Below are 22,112 nucleotides of genomic sequence, written 5' to 3' on the forward strand. Positions count from 1 at the left end.
GTTAGTGTGTGTACGTACCTTGCCAGTAGTGTAATTCCAGTAACGTGTGTATTTGGTTCCTTCATTGCATCCCAGGCTTTATCTTCATCCAGTCTTTTCATCACCTCATCTAACTGGGCCCGTGCTATCAAGATTCGCAGAGCTTCAGCTGCTACCCTGAAGAACAAAAAAAAAAAAAAAATTACACCAAATTGTTAGCCAACACAGATACACCTGAAATGGAAACATGTATTTAGTGAACCCATTTAGATTAGCCATCAATAGCTATAAAGAAACAAAAGATGCCCACCCTGCTACATGGACAGCGGCAGTGTGTTTAGTGTTGTTGTCCTTTGGTGCCGAGACCCCGACACTTGCTCCCAGTCTGACAGTGAGACAGGAGAAGAGCTGAGGAAACAGACTGACTGCCGGCTCCTGACTCTGGCCATTTAATAACAGTTCTTTCAGACCACATGTCATCTGGAAACAAAGAACAGATAGACACACATGTTAGCAAGTTTGGTCTGTTTGGTGTGGAGCTGCTGCTGCCCAGTGCAGAGACTAGCTGAAGAAGAGTGCTGTGTCGCTTCTATTTTAGCAAATCCAGCCGTTTTAACTGGCCATGTAAGGGCCATCCAAAGATTTTTGTGCTTTAAGTCCATTTTCTTCCGTTTTATGACTGTACCTACACTGACTGTGTAGTGGGCCCTTAGCGCTATCAAAATGCAGGTGACCTACTCCGAATACTATCCCTGAACACATAATGTGTAGGAACAGACAGACATACTCTAGGACTAAAGCTGCTGCTCTGCAGACACTTTATACGTTAAGATAACGGCTAATGATCAGTGGTAAAAATACCAAATTCAACAACAGTACCTTGCCAAAGGACATACAACTGACCTTACAACCATTAATGGCATTGCCTCCTTTTTTTGTGATTAACAATTTTTATTTATTTTTAAAACACACAAAACATACAATTTGCAACATGAACACATCCCCCCTTGTCATCAACCCCCACCCAGACAAAAATCAAGAAAAGATGACACAGTAACTACAACATTCAAGACCATACAACAAAATATAAAAACTATAAACCAAATAAACTTATGTATAAATGACAACACCATAAGCCCATCCTACACATCTCTCCCCAGCACAAAGCTTTTTAGGAGCCCTCCAGAAAGCTTAAGTACCTTCCTCATTTACCCGTGTAGACATACAATCTGGCAAACTGTATGAATTATTTTCAAAACGCAGCCACCCTAGCCATCTCACAAGCACACTCGTGGATTGAAGGCACCCCTTCATTCCTCCATCCTCTAAAAAAAAACAAATCTGTTTGGCTACCGTTAAACTAGTTTGGACCCAGCATCTTATGTGCTTATCTATCCTGCTTAGGATTGACCCATCTCACAGAACAAATAATCTTGGGCTGAATGGAACCCGGGTCCCTGCAATCCGACATAGGTTATAAACATAATTATATCCGCTAATACACAATAAAAATTTGGCACGGAAAAATGCAATTGTCTCTGTCAGTCTGTACAGTTGCTGAGGCTCAAACCACCATGGCGAACAGAAGGCGAGACGCACGGATCCATCTCCCCAGGAACAAACGCAGCGTCAGGTGGGCAAACTTGTGCGTAATTGTGGATGATGTATAAGTAAGCAACAAAGGTTTAGGAAATGAACCCGACCCAGGCCCACCAAAACAGCTCCGTTTGGATGTAATAAACAGAATGTGAAAAAGTGGTCGGGGACTTAGTATATACGTTTTAACCAGTTCTTTTAAGGAATTGCTTTATTATTATTATTATTGTTATATTGTTATTTAAAACATTGTTATTTTGTCTTGATTCTGCAAATATTTCTGTTTTTGTATTTATTACATTCATTCTATAAGTGTGAATTGTGTAAGTTGAAATAAAAGCAATCATGTATGAATATCAGAATCTAAAACTTACTACATACAGTGTACTCAGTGACATGTCTGTGAGTGTCTGTGACTTACAGCCAGTGGCTGATTGGTGGCCACCTTTGTTGTCCCTCCTCTGATCATTGACTCCCTCTGGTCTACGTAGGGCGCCATGATCAGAAGCTTCTCCATCACCATCTCAATGATCTGATTGGCTACGATGGCGTCTGCTCCTAAGGCCATCCACATCTCACTGGTCCAGCTGGATAGAGAGGCAGAACATGTTAATGTTTAAACTCTTTGCTCTAAGAGCTGTAAGAAATTCTTTGTCCTGCAAAAAAAAAAAAAAAAAAAAGATAATCTAAAGAATTAAGCGATCTGATTTAATGAGTGAAACATTTTGTGGCCATGCGGATGTAATTTATACAATTATAAGTTTTGTTATATCTATACATACCTGTCATAAGGAAGTGGTTGGTTAACTAGTGTATTGATAACGGTCTGTAGATGCTGAGAAGCCAGGATTAGTACCGTCTGTCCCACTGCCACTCTCACCTAAACACAGGTACAAACGCAAAAATACACCATAAAGGGTGACTCAAGTCTGTGATTCTTGGTTATATAAAACATAAAAGGAATAGCAAAAACAAACTACTGAATACTAAATATCTATGCTGAATACTGAGGTCTGTTCGTACCTGCTCCTCTGTGATGCTCTGCATACGCACATGTAGCACCTCCAGCATCTCTGGGACCTGACATACAAACAATCACTGTGTTTGGTATTCCAGTACAGCAGATGTGTGTTTATAATAATTGAATTAATCAGCAGTTGCAACAAAGGGCTGTGTGTGTGTGTGTGTGTGTGTGTGTGTGTGTATGTATATACCAGCTCTTGTAGTCCTCCTCCTCGGTTTTTCAGCAGAGTATTTAGGATGACAGATGAGGCTCTGCAGCAGTTTGCCTGACTGTCCACCAGCCCTTCAAACAACATGAACACCAACGTCGTCAGCTGTTGCTGAGGCAGACGCTTACTCATCACCTGACACACACAGGAAGAGACGCAATTACACAGTTTCACAACTTTGCCTACAAACATTAAAAATAGGTAACAATATTTTATGTATGCCAATACAGACTTAAGCAGAATAAAAGGCAAAACAACAATTTGTCATTAAGTGCCATACTAAGGAGTACAATCTACCGTTGTGATTCAGTACATGTAATAGGAACAAGTAATTTGTAAGACAGCCTTGCTGAGTGGTACAAAGCGTACCTTGGTAAGGTCGGAGCAGGTCTTGTAGAGAACAGTGTGGTCAGGTTTATCTAGTCGGTCTTTTAGGATCAACAGACTGTCCACACCTTCATCCTTATAATTTAGAGCGAAACCTAAAAACAAAGTCAAAACAGCAGGATTCACAAAAACTACATTAGGTTGAGTGAGAGATATATTTTATATTATTTTAAAAGGGGCCATACTCGATATCCAAGACAAACATAGCAGCAGAAAAAAATGGCCGCTTGTGCATGTGGCCGTGAAAAAAAACGAAAAAGCATTTCACGTGTTTGGGAATGGTCTGTGAGAACTGCGTGGAGCCTGCTGTTTTTTTTAATTTTTTAATTATATATAATAAAAAAATATATATATAATTATTAAGTGACTGACAAAGGTACAAGTTTAAAGCTTTGTGTCTCTGTACCTTCATAGCGTAGCTGTATGTAAAGCAGTGAGTATATACAGTCCATGGCTGCAGTGCGTACAGTAGGGCGAGGGTCAGAACATCGTGGAGTCAGTCGACCCAGCAGAGCTCCAAGGTTATGGAAAGACACCATGTTCTGCACAGAGATGCACAGAAATGAAAGAAAGCAATGGCACAAAATGTCCGTTCATTAGGTAAAGACAAAATACATCAGAACAGACGTGATCCTTTAGTGGCTTTCAATGGCTTATAAAAATGAATATGTATAATACTTTTGGAACACCGTTTAAATTTGAATGAGTTACAAGAATTCTACACCCATGGCTATCAGGACCATTATTAAAACTACAATCTGTGGTGCTTTCACAAAAGTTATGTTGTTAGAAATCCACAAAACATGGAAAAATATGTGTGTGTGTGTGTGTGTGTGTGTGTGTGTGTGTATATATATATGTGTATGTGTGTGTGTGTGTGTGTGTGTACCTTGACAGTCAGGTTATCCAGGTAGTAAGTCAACATGTGAGCAGTAGCTGTGACAGCTCTCTCTCTCTCGTGGTCCTGTCCGGAGCTCAACCATGATTCAATGTGCTGCACAGGACAATAATAATAATAATAATAATAATAATAATAATAATAATAATAATAATAATAATACATCATGTCAGACAGTCGTTGGTTTAAAATGTTTATAGGTACTCTTTTTTTTTTTTTTAAGCTATAATGTGAAATATGCAAAATAAAGCAATCATCTAAGTAGAAAGTAATTATTGAGGTTCCAAGAAATTAGTAATAAGGATTTGCTTTATGTGATGACATGATCTGCCATCATTTGTATCCACAGTATTAACTACTCAGTTTTTTTAAATGTACAATTAGAAAACAGACTAACGCAATGATACACACATTACTGGTACTGATACTATGTTTAGCTGAAACATGAGAAGGACTGAGTACCCTTAAACACCACACTTTACCTTGAAGACACTCTGCAGCCCATCAGGTGTGGGATCCTTGGCCAGCGCACTTTTCAGCAGATCCTGCAGTGCAGCCATCGTGTCTTTGTACAATGCCTGTACATATTTATTAGTTACTTTGACAACATGACAGCCTTCGAAAAAAAATGTTTTATGAAGTTTGCATGTATCAAAGGTTTGTGCACCTCTACACACAAGAAGGAATGTTATAAGTTAATACCAGGTAGTTGTGAGCCTTAAAAAGCACAAGTCTAATACACTGCCAATTTGTGAAGTAGCGCCAATACCGTATGTGTGTGCACACTACTCTGTCTGCTGTACTTCACCTTTCTCTGCTTGGGGTCCAGTGTCTCCTCTTCTTTAGTTTTCTCTGGAGAGTGTGTCTCAGGAGGCAGAGAGAACACACTGTTCACACACACCTTTAGCAAGTCAAAGCTCTCATTCTCACTCAGCGTGGGTTCCAGAGGCCTGAAACACTAACGGTCAAAGATAAAACACTGGGAAATGACAGAACCTCTGGTGCAAAAACGCAGGGATACCACACTTTTGTGTGAACCTGTGTGATAAACAGATTCATTGAAGATGAAGGATACATTAGGTTGGCACAGGTGGTCATCACAAGATGGCGTACTGGAGTCCTCAATGAATCAGCTGCTTCTGCCTTGATAAAATCCTGACCAGGGTAGATAGAACAACAGGAAGAGAGATCAGAAAAAAAAAACATTGTTGTATCAGCAATTAAAACATGTATGACTTTGTTCTAACAAACTGAAATGACTGACTACTGACCAGCATAACAGTAATGAGCTCCTGTTTGCGAGAGAAGACAAAGCCTTGTTTCTTCACACACGCACTGATGGCTCTGGCTATGAGCCCAACACTCTGGATCAAACTGAGTTTCATAGTCAGGTCCTGAAATGAGGAAAGACACATGAATACACGTTGACGAAATACACAACACCACAAGAAGGACAAACGGAATAAATGAAAGAAAGATTTAGGTCAAGAGGCTAAATATAAAGAAAATTGGATAATTGCATTTTCCAAATTGTCAAGAATGCAAACAACAAGTAACTGCAAGCGACTGAGCATAGGCAAACACTATCCAAAATCATTCCAGCGATATAACAATGAAGCAATCAATCCACTCAGTCCATCAATCAAATCAATCCAAAAGCGATATTGTAGATTGATCCTCCATGCCTATGGATGGAGAGAAATTTGAAATCAAGTTGTGTGATTAGAGATTAGTTGAACAGCAAAACCACCCGCAGGCTCTGTTCTAAGAAGACAAACAAAGATGTGTTAAGATTTAGCAAGAAATTACAGCGTGAGTCATTGGCGAGCATTTAAAAGAACAATCCACCATTAAGCAATGAAAGAAAAAGAAAAATAATGAGACAACCTCATGTGTCACAGTAAGATGGATCTAAAAAGGAAGGTATTACTTGATGGGATCTACTGATTTCACTTGAAGCGAATGCAGCTGGTGGCAGTATACAGTATGTTTGCCAAACTATTTGCATCAAACAAAAACCACAGTTAGTCATGGTAACAGCTTACCACTCTATACATAATGCAGCATGGTTGTAAACCAGCTTTATGAAAAGAGCTAAATATGGAAACTATAAAATGGCTATTTAACAAGATGGCTTAAGTGATGTACTGTAGTAGGCATGTTGCTAGTAATGTAGGTCATTCTAAAAGACATCTTGAACATTCTTTGCATTATATTTGGGTTCAGTAATGGCCAGAGGAAAACACTGAGGTTCATAGTACTTTAGATGCAAGGCTGGAAACACCATCTAGTATAGGGTTGGGTATCATTTGGATTTTAACGATTCCAATGTCGAACCGGTACTTTTAAAACAATTCAGATTCCTAAACCAATTCTTGTAAAAAACTGAAAATGACGTCAAAGAAAGGCTCTTTTATAGGGTTTAAATTGAAAATTATTAAAATGTAACAATATATTAACATTTTAAAGTACTTAAATATATAATAAGAAAGAGAATGGGATATTTTTATGTCCGTTTCGGAGCGACAGAGGGAAAATATTTCAGTCGATACATTAAGTCAAACAGAAATTTGCGTTCTAATCCAGTCCAATTCCTACCGGTTGCGTAGGAACCGGTTCCATAGTGGAACCGGGTTTCGGTACCCAACCCTAATCTAGTAACCATGTCACTGGTTTTACACTACATTACTGCAATAAAGTGATAATCTACCCTAAATCTAGCTCAGCATATCAAACACCCTGCAGGCTTCACAGGCGGCTGTTAAAGAGGTGTTGATCCTTTTTACTGCTGAAAACAGCTCATGACTAGAATCCATTGTAACGGATTCAATCCAAGCTGATCACAGCCACTGTTCTCAATGACAATCTTTTAAACAGCCACCTTTCAAGCCTACATAGGCTGAGTGTTTGATACTCAAAACCTTTGGTGGTGTATCAGATAAAGCTACATTTCACTGAGGTAGAGCAATTTCGCTTATAACAATAGGCACACTTCTAGTATTGTCAACTTGCAACATTAGGTCTGAGTTTTCTACTCAACAAACTGCACAACAGCAGCTTTCATTGTGACCCCAGTTGGTCTAAACGGTTTGAGAAGTAAAATACAGTCCATAAACTAAACTGCATTTTCAAAATCAAACACATGCTCCACCACCACAATGAATACATTTTAATAATGGATCATTAATGAATGCCTTCAAGACATCGAGCGCTTCACCACTGTGAAATATATGGGGCTGTCCACGACTAAAGAAATTCTTAGTCGACTAATCGATTAGTTGATTTAATTGACAGAGCTGTGCGCTTTGAGAGGTGGTTAAGACTAGAAAAGCACAATATAAATGTAGTTAATTAACCATCTGTAAAACTGAGTTTCTCCACAATTAATCCTGCAAAAGCACCACTTTAAATCTTGTGTTTACCATAAATGTGGTCATAAGTTTCTTGGAAATGAGTAATTAAGCATGAATAAGCATTAAAAAAGACTAATCGACTAAAGAAATCTTAGTCGGCTAAGACCAAACGACCGATTAGTCGACTAATCGACTAAGAGGTGGCAGCCCTAGAAATATAACATAAATACAGCAAAGTAAAAAAGAAAAAGTAGTTGCTTTATTGTAACAAGCTGCGTTTTCTTGGATTGAAGACTTTCAGTAAAGATTTTAGTGCATATCACCACAAGTGTGCAGAAAAGTTGGAACAATACAAAGAAGAGTAAATAAAGAGAGCAAGATGAAAGGGAGGAAAAGTTAACTAGCAGGTAAAACAAAGAAAACTGAGAGAGACAGCCCCTTTATTCCTGTGACAATACCTTTGTCTCTACTTTAATCCCCAGAACCTGTATGAAATAGAGGTGATAAAGTCATGAGTGCACATACAAATACAGCCGTCTTACCTGCAAGACACATTTTGGGACCTACTGTATTTTCTCAGTATTGTTACTCTCCGCTTGGTTGATAAAATCCCCAAAAGTGGCACCAGGAAGACATTGCGCAAGAAACACAAGTGCTTCTGAGAGACTAAAATACCAACACTCACTTTGCTTGAACCTCCCACCTGTTTGTGCCCCTCTTCCCACCTGTGCACCGTGCGCTGGTCATTGCGCTGCCACAAAAACAGGGCCCTATACTATATGGGCCCTATTTTAACAATCTAAGCGCATGGAGTGAAGCGCCTGGTGCAGGTGCGTTTAGAGCATGGCCAAATCCACTTTTGCTAGTCTGATGGCGGAAAAAAGGGTCTGTGCGCATGTTTGTGTACTGCTGCACTTCCCTGTGTGTGTGTGTGTGTGACAAACATAGTGTGCGTGCGCTGTGCATAAGCCTAGGCGCATTTTACTAATTTGCTGTTAAAATAACAATGAAATGCTGCGCTATTGACTTTAGACCAGGGTTTTGTTGGTCAATGGCACGATCACTTCCCACTGCCTCAAGATAGCAATACGCCAAGAATTCACCTGAACACACCTCCTTGTACGAACAGCATGCCCATGGGCGCGAAGATAGGCGCAGGTGCATTTGCTATTTAAACGGCGTGGCCGCTGGACAGTCTTAGAATAGCAAAGACACTTCCGTCGGGCTTTACGCCGCGCTGCGCCGGGTGCAAGATAGGGCCCTATGTGTTAAATTTGATGCTGAGTCAGTCAAGAATGACCATTCTCAATAAGTGTGATGCGTTGTTCACCTCAACATTTTCACCAGTTACTCCCAGTCGCTGTCACACACCCACACAAAGTAAATAGGTCAGTGCTGGCTTAAATTTAGCCCCGTTTTCAATCAACAAGCTGACCGACATTAGAGGGTTCATTTCATGGCAATGTTAGGGAAATACACTGAACTAACATTAATGAAAAGTCTTAAAATTAGCTGCTACTAGCAACCGTAGTCGAGCACTGAGTAGGCTGAAATCATACATGGTACAATATCCAGTTGGAAGTTAAGATGGAATACAGAAAAATATATTTTAACTGGAATAGTTCTGCATTGCAATTAGTCCTGTTCATCATATTTACATAACATAGCTTTTATTACATCCTGCAACTCTTGTTTGTACTGTTGTACTTTGTAATTATTATTAAAATATTATTATATCATATACCTTAGTATTTACATTACCTTGGTGTTGAAGTGTTTACTGATGCAGCGAAGGATGTCTTGATCAATGCGGGTCAGTATCTTTTCTGGAGGTGCGTTTAGAGCCACTTGACCATAACATAAGATTAATGTGCTTTTCACCTTCTCCACCTCAACATCATTGCGTTCCTAAAGAAAGGAAAGATAAAGGCAAACAATTTTTTTTTAAAACATCAAGAGTAAGAGATCAGATCTTAATTGGTGATATATCCTAAAAGTTCCTTGTACTTTGAGAAGGTTGAAGATGCTTGGCGACTTCTTGAAGGCGTCTGACTTGCCGAACTCTTCCAGCTTGGCCAGAGTTCCCTCTAAGTGGCTGTTGGCACACAGACCAACGCTCATCGCAACTCCCTGATAGATACAGATGACAGAATCCATAAGCGAGATATTTTACCTACCCAGGTGTGAAACACACAACACCAATCGTTGAAAGACCACAACACCAGAAAAAAAATCATATGCCATCTTTCGGTACCTCTCTTTCAACGGCATCGTTGTGTCGTGCTGTGAGGAGGATTTCCTGCAACTGTTTCTTAACCAACTCCTTATTGAAACACTGTTGGAGAGTGACTCCTACACATCGATACAGGAAACTCTAGAGAGAGTGAAAAATGCTAATTATATTATTGGCATATATGTACTGTGGAGGAATTTCCGGAAACACCATGTTGTGGTATGATGAGACTAAGGGAAAGCTTACATGACAACATCAGGTCATTCATAAGTCAGAGGTCATGGGACGAGAATATTGGGCCAGTCTAATAACCAAACCTCTTCATGTAGAACTGTCTATCTACACATTCAGAGAGTCTACGTAGGCAGCTACATGATAAGAGAATGCTTTGTCTCAAGGCTGTCTCCTTTTGGAAGTCAGTGGGCCAGCCACACGATTTACGATCTGTGTTAACGGCGCCTGCAATATCTTTTTTCAAGGTTTAGCTAAACATAACGTCTTCAGCAGGAGTTTAAACACACCTTCAGGAGGACAGGAACTTCAGAGAGTTGGGACAGCACTGCACAATAACACATCTTAGTTATACTGTACTGCCTGCTTAATTGTCTCCTCAACTGAGTGTTCATTAAATGCTCCTCTGTAATTCATCAAGGTCTCCCGAACCTTCTTCACGTATGTGAAATGAGTTGTGCTGCTCTCCTGAGTTTTTCCTTAACATGTACTTTACTGTACTAGGTACGGTTTACTGTCTATATTCCTCATCAATGGTTCTCATCCTACAGGTTGGGTACCCCCCTCATTGTTGCAAGATCACATCATGAAAATACTTTTAGGTTAGCAGAAATACCATTTGTACTGTCCAATTTTACAATCGCTTAATTATTGTGAACATTTGTCAAGAGTTTTACTTACTGTTGTTAAATAAACAGCATAAAGTATCTACACTTCACCCTTTGGTGCCGGTGGGTGTTAACTGTTCACCTCTCTGTGTACACACTCTGTGGCTGGTTGGTCACGAGGAGGCGTGGCTCTGTTTATGGAGGTCATGAGCCCCAAAGGATGAGAACCACTCTTCAACACAGTACGCCTTTTGAGTTGAATTATGATTGAAATTAGGCTTGCTGTTCGGGCTTAGCAACTCATTCATTTAATGTCACTGGACAAACTCACACTCAAAACAATTTGTGGGTGAAAAAGCTGTTTAAAGCACTTACCTTCTCCTCTAAGGCATTGTTATATGTGGAGAGGTATGTTGTTGCCTCAACTGCCAACTGACACACCCACTTGTCATCATCAATAGTAGCCAGTGTTTTAGACAAGAGCTGAAGACAAACATATACATGATATTTCACTAAATCAACTCAGAATTGTATTTTTCTGAATTAATACAAACAAATAAACCACTAATGCAAAATAAATTGGGAAGTATTAGTCTAACATTGGATGGAAAAGTTAAAAAAACAAAAACATTTTGTTTTCAAATACAAAACACAGACACGTTATGATGTGAATGAGATAATATTCCCATATACAGTAGACAAGCAAACCTTCAACAACTTTTCATCCCAGTGGATCTTATCCAGGGTCTCTGCCGTTGACTCTGGAAACAACAACAACAACACACAGTCAGACTACAGAGGAGGACAACTACAGTACATGAGGAAAGAAAAAGGACCCAATGCACCATGCACCCTACAAATAGTGCTCTGGTGTCACTACAGGCCCGGGAGGCTTCCTCCAAAGTTATTATTTCATATAAATAAATAAATAGAAAAGATTTCCATACCCTCTAGCATCGAAAGCAGAGGAGGTATCTCTTTCTCCCAGAGTATCTCTGTATTGGGGTGGATGTTGATGCTGAGGATTAGAAGGAGAGAGAGGGACGGAGCTCCATGACCTCTGCTACTGAATGGGAACGCTGCATTTACCTAGAACACACCAAGACAACCCAAGGAACAAACAAATGTACACAAACTTTTTTAAACAAGTAAACTGTAACACACAGGGATTATAGGGTTACTCGTTTTATCCCTGTTACATGGTGAATATACAGTAAGAGCAGCTCTAAACATACACAATAGAATAATAATAATAATAATAATAATAATAATAATAATAATAATAATAATAATAATAAAAGTCAGTTTGTGGCTGAAACATTAAAGGGAAGATCAGACTTGACAACTAATAAGGATTATTTTGCATGACAAATAATTTGTCTAAACCAGGCACTGCAATTCATTAATGTACTTAATTACAATCTGTTTCTCCAGAATGTTTTTAGACTGGATGTTCAGTGAGCCTTTGTTCTATACTAGAGACACAAAAGGAATGCAGTTTAGCCAATGCTTTTAGCACAGTGGCCTGTGATTGACTTTGGCTCCACATGAAGTCACCAGAGTTTGAAAAGTGTGTTAAAGAGCTGGATTTACTTACCAGCAGTCTGACCATTAGTGTTTGAGGAGAGGGCAGATTGACTGGAGCAGAGAGATAAGACACATTTAGCTTGATGTGGATCACATAAAACAATAACAATGGTAGCAAATAGCAAAGTTCAACGCTTAATGATTCATTTGTGATCTTTTCCATAACTCAAAGTTCTTCATGACTGACTTACTGTATATCTAACATGGATTACATTCACAAAAATGTCTTACCTTCCTTTGTAAAGTCTATGTTGAAGCTGGGCTCCTGGTTATTTTTCTTCTTGTTGCCCAGCACTATCAGACTCTTACACAGAGGAGCGGTGGCATTGCTGTACTGTGAAGGAGTCAGATAGTACAGCAGCTTGGGCCATAGCACCTACAAACAACAAAATACACACATTACGTTTCTGAACAATGTTCATCTGTCCAACACACACAATGGACAATAACTGCTATTATCGGACATAAACCTAATCCCAACGGATTCATTATGAAGCTAAAGCTTCATAAACATGAAACTGCAGTGAAACAAACATCTGCAGTTCAATTATTTTGGGAACACAGATGAATCAGTCCTCAACAGATTACAGCATTATTGCAAAAATCATAATTCTGATGATTTTGGTCAATATTGAGATCACGATTATTAAACACAATTACTCATCAACTTTGGAAACACCACGCATTTATTTAACTTTAAATATAATTAAACTGAGAATAAAAAAAATAAATAAGAACGACTGTGTTGTAACGTTAGTGCACTACAACAACCTACTGAAAACATATTCCAGTTAGTAAAAGCCAAAATGTGCGAAAGCGCACCTCTGTACAGGAAAAGGGTGAACCGGAATGCAGCACTATAATGGGTTTATCTTAATTATCTTGTTTTCATAATTGATGGAAGCAAACATCTTAATTGAAAATAACATTTGAGTAATAAGCCAGCTCTACAACCGATCAGACAAATGGGTAGACAAGTAGATAGTGTATGTACATCAGCTAGTCGTCCAACAGTGGTGGTGAGGAGATGAAGGGTGCTGTCACACATCGTCCTCAGTGCCTCGTTAGTCACCTCCTCTGGATCTGTGGGCTTCTGGACTCGCTGGAGACACAATCACACACAAACACATGTTGGATATTCTACTCTACCCGCTCACATGTTCTCATGTAGTGCAAAGTTCTGTCTACTACTTTCATCCTCAGCAGATATAAAACACCTGTGCAAAACATCCCCTGTTGCACTGATAACTTATTAGCTGGTGTGTATATTCCATGTTGTCCATTGACCTTATGTATGTACATGAATGCATGTCTTTAATGTTTTCTTAATTTTCTTTTTCATTTATAAGCTTTGTTAAACTTAAGATGAAAAATTCTTGAAATTAGTTGAGCAGTAATTCTCTTTCTGGAAGATTCATTAAGTAATAAAAACTACCACTCAAGCTACAGTACCGTAATCCCCCAAGTCACATATGCAAAGATATAAATACATGAATAAATGGTTATGAGAAATAACTTTGACACAAACAACAGGGTTGTACCTGATATGTGTCAGGTAAGGCACAGTGCTGAACGATGAATCGAACCAGTAGCTCCCCTCCCTCTAACTCCAGGTAGCCGTGATGAGCCATCGCACTGATCACCTGGACCACGCGCTTCTTGACCTGGGACACAGAGAGAGTCAGACAGTGTGAGACACAATGTCATGATTATCAGAACAAAACCCTTATTCAGGTGAACGGTTAAAAATGTTTAAGAGAAAAACTTACAGAGATTAGAGACTCTGTGAGTCTACATACAGTAGGTGTTACCTTGTTGCCGTGATCAGCCATTGGTTGTCTGATGCTGGCCAGAATCAGCAGCTTCTTACTCTCCATTGTGGAAGCTGCAACACACACAAATAACTAGATTTAAAAAAAAAAAAAAAAAAAGACTAACCCACAATTTCCACCAACTGCAGAACGGCTGCGGAGCCGCTCCGGAACGGCTGCGGAGCCGCTCCGGAACGGCAGCGGAGTCAATAGGTTTCCATTAAAGTCAATGTGTGCATTTCCACTGACTGTGGAACGGCTGCGTTCTGACACCAATAACAACAATAACAATACAATAATATTTCAGCAGGTCAGCACAGATTGTTTCCCCTCTACTCCTCTGGATGGAAACAAACCGTTGTTGGTTTTGGGGTTCTGTTTATAGAAACTACATCCTGTTATATTGCGCAATCATACGTGAATTCGCGAGATCTCGTGGGTCCCCGTGACTTCAGCTGTCGGTCATGGCCGCAGCCGTTCCGCAACGGGTTAAGGATAAATAAAGAAGGACTATGTAGTCTACATGACTTTGATATAATTCAGGGCACACCAAAGGACTTATAATAAAGTCAGTGATGCGTGTGGATTAACAGATATTAGAATGAGTGGTGGGGGGGTGTGGGGGGGGGGGGGGGGTGCATGTGTCACTTATTGTATTTTCTCACTGCTGGAGTTGATGAGGTGACGAAGGACAGCCAGGGAGCCCATCCTGCTTCGCTCATTACTGTTCTCCAACTTCTGAAGAACAAACATAACCAGCCGGTCTGGGAAGGAGTTCGCTGGAGGGAGAGGAGTGGAGAGGAGGGAGAAAGAAATTAAAAATAGTCACAGAATTACAATGAAGTGAACAACAAATGAAGGGCAAACTACAGGAAAGACAAGTGGGACAAGAGAGAAGGGGAGAGAAGTAGCCCATCTGCGACAGTTAATATGATTATCTCTGAGTCTGGCGCACTAATGGATGATCTCATTACTGTTCTTGTGACTCCATAGAACTAAAACAGATAGAAAGGCCTGATGCTGTTGGACAACATTCAGCTATTACCCCACACTTAACTTGTTTACCACAGACTCTCTTACACAACTGTCTTCACAATTAGCATAATTTCATTTTGTGGCAAAAAAAAAAAAAAAAAAAAAAAAAAAAAAAAAAAAAAAAAAAAAAACTACCTAGTAAGCTGAAGCAGCGCAGGACCTCGTTGTGGTTCTTGACAGTAGGAGGGTTACTGTAATCCACAGGGGCAGACACCTGGGGGAGAGAAAGGAAATGTTACAATGTTCTCCGTGACAGTCATGTGTCAACTTGCGCACCCTCAAACTGTCATTTTGGTTACATGGAGAAAAATAAATAAATTTCAAATCATAGAGCAAGTTTATTCAATCTCTACAGAAATGCCTTACTATAACATGTGCTTTCTACCTGGGCAGTAGTAGCATTAATAATAATGAGGAAAATAATAGTATAAATGGTAATGGCAGTTTGCAGTGACTACTGTTTGTTTGTCCAAGGGAGTGGCTGACTAAACATGCTCTTTGATTACAACCACAGTCTCTTCCTTGGTGTAAGTTGTTGTCAAGCAGCTAATTTGGACCTGCTGATCTAGACACACACAGACACACACAGATACACACTAAAATACCCTCAGCCCCCACCAGACAATCCAGATCACACACGCATATTGTTGGTCATTGTCGAGTCATTGTGGTCAAATGTTAGGTTATGTAACAGTGAATGGCATAGGGCCAAGCGTCAGCAGAGTCACAAGGTAATGAACACATCTGACTACATGAACTCTTTAACAGTCATTTGACACGTGTGAAAAAAAGCCGCATAAGATAAATATAAGATGCAAAAGGAGTAATCCAGTCTGCCCACTATTTAGGCACAGATTTGTGGTTTCAATGTGGTGAACCGTTCTGTCAACAAGCAGGAAGTCTGAGACACAAGGACTGCATTGTATGACAGAAACCTAGTCTTGTGATAGAAAGTGCTACACAGACTAGTGGGAACCAGCAACCAGTGGCAGTGGTCAGACCAGACAAATCCAAGTAAAGCTAATAGAATGCCTGTGGTTTGCTCCAGGGATGTTACTGGGCACTCCCACTGCTCTTTTTTCCTCAACATTCTGACTTTAAAACAACCCCAAAAGTAACAGCAAAAGCACCATCCTGCTACAAATATACCTAAATGGACTTTATTATAATAATGGTATTTATACATAATGTTAAAAAAATTATTTTGCCAAATACAGCATATTCCAAGTTAAGCTGTCAGGACTATGGAAGTTCTTATTTGAAAAAATATTCCAAAATGGTGGTGTTTCTGACCACTGACTCTGATGTTTGTTAGACAGTTTAATAACCATTTAAAACTCGTTGCACATTGTGTCTCCTAAATTCAATAGCTGTGTTAGAGTGCTAAACAGTCTGGTCAACAGTACCTGCTTTGGATGTATATCTATAAGTACAGGAGGGGCACAATCTCTATGAGCATGATTTCTGCCAAGTGCCACCTTTTTATGAGCATCTGTGTAATGTGACAGTCACCAGTTTAGTATTAAAGCTGCAGGGTTTGACTTAGTTTGTACTGAATGTGTACCTGTTGATGCAGTGCAAAGAGTAGACTGTCCAGTTGTGTCTCCAGCACCCTGCTGCCCATGCCGACGGAAGCATCGAGCATTTGGCACAGACTCTGTGGAGGCAGAAGAGAGAAACTCAACATCTGAAAAAGCTTATTTCCATTAAAGTACACACACGCACGAGATTAATCATCATTAAAAGCCAGGGGGCAGTTTAGAGGGAGAGCGATGGTCTACTGTTGTTAGCCATGTGACAAAAGTCCATAATTAACAGTCCACTGGACTCATGCTTCAGACTATACGCACCTTGCTAATGACATAGTGTTCATTGTTTTTCTTGTACAGAGACAGGATGGCAGGAATGAGTTTAGGAATCTGCTCCTCCAGTTTATCACTGGCCATCAGATGGCACATAGATCCCACTGCCTCAGCTACTGTTAACCTCAACTGGAACACACAGAGACAGAAAGGTGAGACACCACAGAGATTAGATGACATAGATTCACTAATTTGTAACATCAACTAGGTGTGTGTAAATATGGAAGAAATAAAAAGAACACTAGAAATCAGATCCATTTGGTGGCCATCTCGTCACAGTTCTATGCTGTAGAACTGTACTCTATTCTATATTTACTTTTCAGGAGGAAGAATAAAAGAAAAGGAGTGATTTAAGCGAATGTTCTGCCACTGCATGAATCCTTCTGAAATCATTGGTCTTCCAGAGTTTATGGGTTTGCTTGTACTAGAATCTTTGTTTACATATTCAGTGAACAGAGTTGTGAATGTTGTTCCAGTGAACCAATTAGCTCTAATAGATTCCCTGCCTTCTGTAATGCAGCACTGGGCCATAGTGGTTAAACTCTTAGACAAGGTTAACATGGCTTAAGTATAGACTCAATACAAACAGACAATACCTTGTATGGTTACTAAACTATTAAGATCCTGTAGAACATATGCTCTACCTTGCTCTGACAGATTAAAACTATGGCCAAGATGCTAGTGGTTACCATGTTGTTTCTCTAATTTAGGAACAGAAGATTACACCAGAAAAGCTTTGCACTTTGAGAATTTGGTCTGAACCAAGCAGCAAATTTGGGGGCTTAAAAAGTAAAGCCAATGCGGAAGAGCCTTAAACCTGCATTCGATCTCATTTCCTGCTTGGTATGAACTATGCTTAATCAATCAATTGTAATAAAAAAAAAAAAAAAAAAAAAAGGTTGGCTTTTGTAACCTCCTTGTGTCTACAATATGAGTGCCTGTCAGGTAAGGTGACGCAATGTCTAAGGCTCCTGTTATGGATGAGTGTGTGGTCGGGGTCAGGGATTTCCTGGTAGTTGTAATGTTCTGGAAAGCTTAATCACATTTGTTGGTGTTAACCTGCAGTGTTTTTTCCAAGTGTGCCTTCAAAGCTTTAGATGGCTTACCTCAGCTTCCCTACCTACTCAACTTCTTTCAATATTGCCTGAACATGACTTTGTAGCTTGTATATCAAACCCTCACATCGACCTACAGCGACCTTACCTTAGACTCCCTGCTTTGTAACCAATTATTGAAGAGGATATCGAAAGCGGCATAGATTTCACTGGAGAATGTGTCTTTTCTGACTGTGGGATCTGGAGCCTTGTCCAGGTTGGCCAGGTACTCCAAGATACTGTCGCTGAAATGACACAGAGCTGGAGGGAGAGAACAAAACAGAGGGAAAGGGAAATTAGGGAGAGTAGAAAACAATGTGATGGCAAAACTGGATGAAAGAGTAAGGATATACTTCAACAAATATCACAATTTCAAAAAAGCATGAGGGGAAGTTCTTACCAGAAGAGAAGACCCACTTCATGTTGTCCTGTTTGGCCATGCTCAACATGGGCAACATGGTGCCAAGAATAGCATTGAGGAAGGGTACCATACCATAAACTAGAGAACAAGGAAGAATACAGCATTAATGGTGCTTTATTATCATTTACTACTTCCTCTGTAAAGCAGGAAGATGTACACTGTAATGCTTTTTTTGCACTGATATCAGTGCTAAATAACAGGGTGCTGCGTGGGACCTTTCAGCACTGGATCCAGATCTGAGTCATTCCACATTTTTTACTCATTTAGGATCTGCTCATAGGGTCCTGAATATTTTATACATATAATAAAGATGCAAATGCACCTTTAGTAGAACTGCATTTATGTTTGTAAAGCAAGCCCAAAGTAGATGTGTTTGACAGCTTATTAGCTCTTAGCAGGAACGGTTAGCTAACCTAACCCTAAATAAACATACTCTGGTGGAGTGCAAAGTTTTTGGCCTGTAAATACTGTTTTTGGACAGGTTTAACAGGTTTATGTCTTTGTCAACAAACTCTGAATACTTGCCTTGTGAGCCAAAGTTCTGATTTTCTGGTCTGTGTGTGTGTGTGTACCTGTTTTACTATATTCGTGGGGTCCAAAAACCAGAGAATACAGTATACTTGTTGGGTCTGCACAGCCTTGTGGGGACCAAAATGCTGGACCCCACAAGGTTAAAGGGCTGTGTGTGTGTCTTCCTCATGGCCTTATGGTTGTTTCTTTGCATTTGTGTGTGTAAATATTTTCTTACCATTGGAATCAGAAAGGTTGGCTAGTGTCTGGACCACAAAGAAGTGAGGTAGGAACCCTGGCTGAAACTTGCTTAGTATCTCCTCCATGATGTCATTAATGTGCTTGTTACCCACAGCAACCAAGATATTACTGGCTGCCTGCTGCCAATCAGGGATGACCTCCTGAGTAAACCAGAAAGACGGAGAAAACAGTAAGGTACATCATTTAATATATGCCCTCTGCAAGAATAAAAAAAAATTAACATCTCATATTTTTACCTTTGTTCGTGTCATTTCATCTGAGGCCAGGGAGATGATACTTTTTATTCTTGGGTAACTGATCTCCTCTATCCTGCAACCCACAATCAGCTCAATGGTCTGAAGAATCACAACTCTGTGACTCACTACCAACTAGAGAAGGAGAAGAAGAAGAAGAAGAAGAGCACATTTAAAATACAATATTAAAACAAAATAGAATACTAATTAATGACAGCATTTATTTAGCTGCAGTAAAATGTTTGCAATTGGCTTGCACATAGACAAAGTCAAATATGATACAGCATACGTGTCACTGTTGTTTATCAATACATTTCCTCAGAGTAAAGATGCCATCATCTGATAATCACAAAGTCAGGGGCTGTGACAGTATGATAAGATGTTGCAGCATCATACAGACACAAGCTGATTCTGAGCTCTATGGTGAAATTTCTACGGAGCAAATGCGCTACAAGTAAAAAGCAAACAACTGAATTTGAGGGATATTTTTCTGTTAACCATCGAGCCAAATTACTTTTTAGACTGATTCTATTGGCCCATGCAGGTTAAATGTTAGCAGAGTATATACTGCAAATTAGGATTGGGCAGTAGAATAAATGCCACTGTATATCTCAATAGTACATTTTCTGGAAATTAAATTGAAAAAACATTTACAGATTAAAAAACTAATCCAGTGAATTTAACACCTGGCAAATCAAAAGCCCTTCAGCTCCAGGGCTGAAACATTAAGTCCATTATTCAATTAGTTGATTGACAGAATGATAATTCCCAACTATTTTTCTTATTTGCAAATTAATCATTCAAGTAATTTTACAAGTAAAACCTTTATGAGGATTTGCTGCTGTTTTCTATCTTATATTGTCCTAAACTGAATAGTTTGCTGTTTTGGACTGTTGGTCTAACTTTAGGGAATTGTGATAGACATTTTCACGATTGACATTTTAAAGGCAAAAATGAATACTGCTTGACTGCCTGTACACCTCAGGCTCTCTCTGTGACAGAAATGCAACTACTTATTGAAATGTTTACATAATGTACATGTGTGAAACCAAACCACATGCACGGGCTCTCAAAGGTCTTTTAAGTGTGACCAGATTTAACAGATTAGTAGCAGACTATTGTTAGCAGGGGTTAGTAGAGTCAAGACAAATCCACAGACATTTCCATCATAGAAGCAAGACTTTTTAGTGCTTGCTGCAATTCTGCTTAATGTTCAACACGGTGACTTCCCCTGTTTAATGTGTACAGTATGATCACACAGTGCAATCACAGCAATTAACCACTGTATGTAACTGTGAAGTGTTTTTAGGTAGTTTTGACACATGACACAAATAGTAACACCAGCACTAGAGGCCAAGTTAAATGGTAGTTTTAGCATGATCATATAGTCATGCTTACTGGCTTTTTTGACATGAGCTACAAGAACGTGTACTGATGATAAGTTCCAGGTTACCTTGGTATGTTTTCTTAGGTAGGCCTTAGGCTGACACCAAGTGCCCCATTTTAACGACCTAAGCGCACAGCGTGAAGCGCATGGCGCAGGTGCGTTTAGGTTGTGTCCAAATCCACTTTTGCTAGATTGACGGCGGAAAAAAGGGTCCGTGCGCCGGGCGCCTGGTTTAAAAGGGTTGCACTTCGTGTCTTCATTAATTCATAGGTGTGTTTTGGACGTAACATGCAATAAACCAATCAGAGTGTCATCTCCCATTCCCTTTAAAAGTCAGGCGTGTTTGTACCTTGGTGCACTGCTATTATGATGGCGGATTTACACCGTAATATTTGTATTTGTAATCTTTTGTTTGTGTGCTGCTGCGCTTCCCTGTGTGTGGCGCATTTGACTAATTTGCTGTTAAAATAACAATGAAATGCTGCGCTGTTGACTTTAGACCAGGTTTTTTTGGTCACTGACACGATCACTTCCCGCTGCCTCAAGATAGCAATATGCCAAGAATTCACCTGAACACACCTCCCTGTAAGACCAGCACGCCCATGGGCGCAAAGATGGGCGCAGGCGCATTTGCTATTTAAACGACGTGGGCGCTGGACGGGAAATTGACAATTCCGGGTGCAAGATAGGGCCCTAAGAGTTGTGGGACATACAGTGTAAAGGCTGATTTATGGTTATTTCGCGGTAGCCTACGTAAATGGCCTGAAGTTTATACTTGTGCGTCAATCTCTTTAAGAGAATAGCAGGGCTGGTACGTGTGTGTGCGTAGAGAGTGTGTGGTAGAGCGAGTTACAGAGTGACGGTGATTATGTTCAGAGCGAGGACTCTAGAGAGGCATAGTGGGAGAAACAAAGTGTCTCCCTTGTGCTTTCTGGCCATGGTTGAAAATATGTAGCAGGAAAAGTTAAACCTCTCCTTGACTTCATGTTGTTTACGGAGAAGAAGAACCTCGAAAAGAGTAGGAGGAAATGCAATGCTACGGTCGAGCGACGTACGTCGCCAGGGCGTGTAGTTACATTTCTGGAGAGGTGCACGTCAGGCTACAGTGAAGGGTCCGGCGTAGGGTCGGTATCACCACGTCCCTACGTACGTATCCAGGGTGTTGATTTAATGCAGAAGCATAAATCAGCCTTAAAAGGAACACGCCGACTTATTGGGAATTTAGCTTATTCACCGTAACCCCCAGAGTTAGACAAGTCGATACATACCCTTCTCATCTCCGTGCGTGCTGTAATGCTGTCTGACGGCTCCAGCGGCATCAGGCCAGCACAGAACATGCAGGTGAATGGTTCCAGTAATCCTACTGCTCCGAATACGTGACAAAATAACGCCAA

The 22,112-nt window shown here is 40.1% G+C and overlaps 1 protein-coding gene across 2 annotated transcripts in view; it reads right to left on the reverse strand.

Annotated features, from left to right (window-relative positions):
• The window catches only part of mroh1 (maestro heat-like repeat family member 1), a 29,756-nt gene that overhangs the window by 5,776 nt on the left and 1,868 nt on the right, over positions 1-22,112 (reverse strand). Inside the window, exons 4-36 of one of the 2 annotated variants that reach the window (XM_028580289.1) lie at positions 19,335-19,466; positions 19,076-19,238; positions 18,307-18,405; positions 18,016-18,167; positions 16,801-16,941; positions 16,515-16,607; positions 15,086-15,164; positions 14,581-14,694; positions 13,916-13,989; positions 13,646-13,768; positions 13,099-13,206; positions 12,336-12,480; positions 12,115-12,155; positions 11,465-11,606; positions 11,226-11,278; positions 10,893-11,000; positions 9,700-9,819; positions 9,453-9,575; positions 9,207-9,353; positions 7,904-7,930; positions 5,364-5,486; positions 5,168-5,247; positions 4,901-5,042; positions 4,575-4,670; positions 4,084-4,188; positions 3,601-3,736; positions 3,177-3,289; positions 2,790-2,942; positions 2,599-2,655; positions 2,358-2,455; positions 1,997-2,162; positions 290-459; positions 19-156 (exon numbers count right to left, since the gene is read on the reverse strand). In XM_028580289.1, coding sequence (XP_028436090.1) covers positions 19-156; positions 290-459; positions 1,997-2,162; positions 2,358-2,455; positions 2,599-2,655; positions 2,790-2,942; positions 3,177-3,289; positions 3,601-3,736; positions 4,084-4,188; positions 4,575-4,670; positions 4,901-5,042; positions 5,168-5,247; positions 5,364-5,486; positions 7,904-7,930; positions 9,207-9,353; positions 9,453-9,575; positions 9,700-9,819; positions 10,893-11,000; positions 11,226-11,278; positions 11,465-11,606; positions 12,115-12,155; positions 12,336-12,480; positions 13,099-13,206; positions 13,646-13,768; positions 13,916-13,989; positions 14,581-14,694; positions 15,086-15,164; positions 16,515-16,607; positions 16,801-16,941; positions 18,016-18,167; positions 18,307-18,405; positions 19,076-19,238; positions 19,335-19,466 — 3,761 coding nt within the window. The remainder of the gene's footprint in view (positions 1-18; positions 157-289; positions 460-1,996; positions 2,163-2,357; positions 2,456-2,598; positions 2,656-2,789; positions 2,943-3,176; positions 3,290-3,600; positions 3,737-4,083; positions 4,189-4,574; positions 4,671-4,900; positions 5,043-5,167; positions 5,248-5,363; positions 5,487-7,903; positions 7,931-9,206; positions 9,354-9,452; positions 9,576-9,699; positions 9,820-10,892; positions 11,001-11,225; positions 11,279-11,464; positions 11,607-12,114; positions 12,156-12,335; positions 12,481-13,098; positions 13,207-13,645; positions 13,769-13,915; positions 13,990-14,580; positions 14,695-15,085; positions 15,165-16,514; positions 16,608-16,800; positions 16,942-18,015; positions 18,168-18,306; positions 18,406-19,075; positions 19,239-19,334; positions 19,467-22,112) is intronic. The other variant, XM_028580290.1, reaches the window with a different exon arrangement.

This window comes from Perca flavescens, chromosome 6, assembly GCF_004354835.1.
Source record: "Perca flavescens isolate YP-PL-M2 chromosome 6, PFLA_1.0, whole genome shotgun sequence".
NCBI lineage: Eukaryota > Metazoa > Chordata > Actinopteri > Perciformes > Percidae > Perca > Perca flavescens.